The sequence below is a fragment of the Eimeria mitis genome, genomic scaffold, assembly GCF_000499745.2.
Source record: "Eimeria mitis Houghton genomic scaffold, Emh_scaff1769, whole genome shotgun sequence".
Classification (NCBI taxonomy): domain Eukaryota; phylum Apicomplexa; class Conoidasida; order Eucoccidiorida; family Eimeriidae; genus Eimeria; species Eimeria mitis.
In genome coordinates this window covers 2,704-2,947 of record NW_013570086.1, presented here as the reverse complement: position 1 = coordinate 2,947, position 244 = coordinate 2,704, and the positions used below count along the sequence as shown (strand labels likewise).

The 244-nt window shown below is 51.6% G+C and overlaps 1 protein-coding gene across 1 annotated transcript in view; it reads left to right on the top strand.

The window, feature by feature from the left end:
• The window catches only part of EMH_0043230 (uncharacterized protein), a gene marked incomplete at both ends in the record, with an annotated part of 3,547 nt that overhangs the window by 2,106 nt on the left and 1,197 nt on the right, over positions 1-244 (top strand). The window contains one exon of the mRNA XM_013495825.1: positions 62-125. Within this exon, the coding sequence (XP_013351279.1) occupies positions 62-125 (64 nt within the window). The remainder of the gene's footprint in view (positions 1-61; positions 126-244) is intronic.

Genomic DNA, 244 nt, shown 5'->3' with positions numbered 1-244 from the left:
CGTGATGAATTACTAGAGGAATTGAATTCTATGATGGAGGCTTTATCAGCAACGCATGCAGAGTGCAGCAGCGTCCTCTCCAGCAGCAGCAGCAGCAGCAGCAGCAGCAGCAGCAGCAGCAGCAGGTATCTAACAGCAGCAGAATTTGTTGTTCGTGTGCTGCAGGCAGCAGAGCTGCTGCCGCTGCAGCTGCCTGCCTCGCATTGGACTGTCTCTGATTTGTTATCTATAGATTCACTTCTAC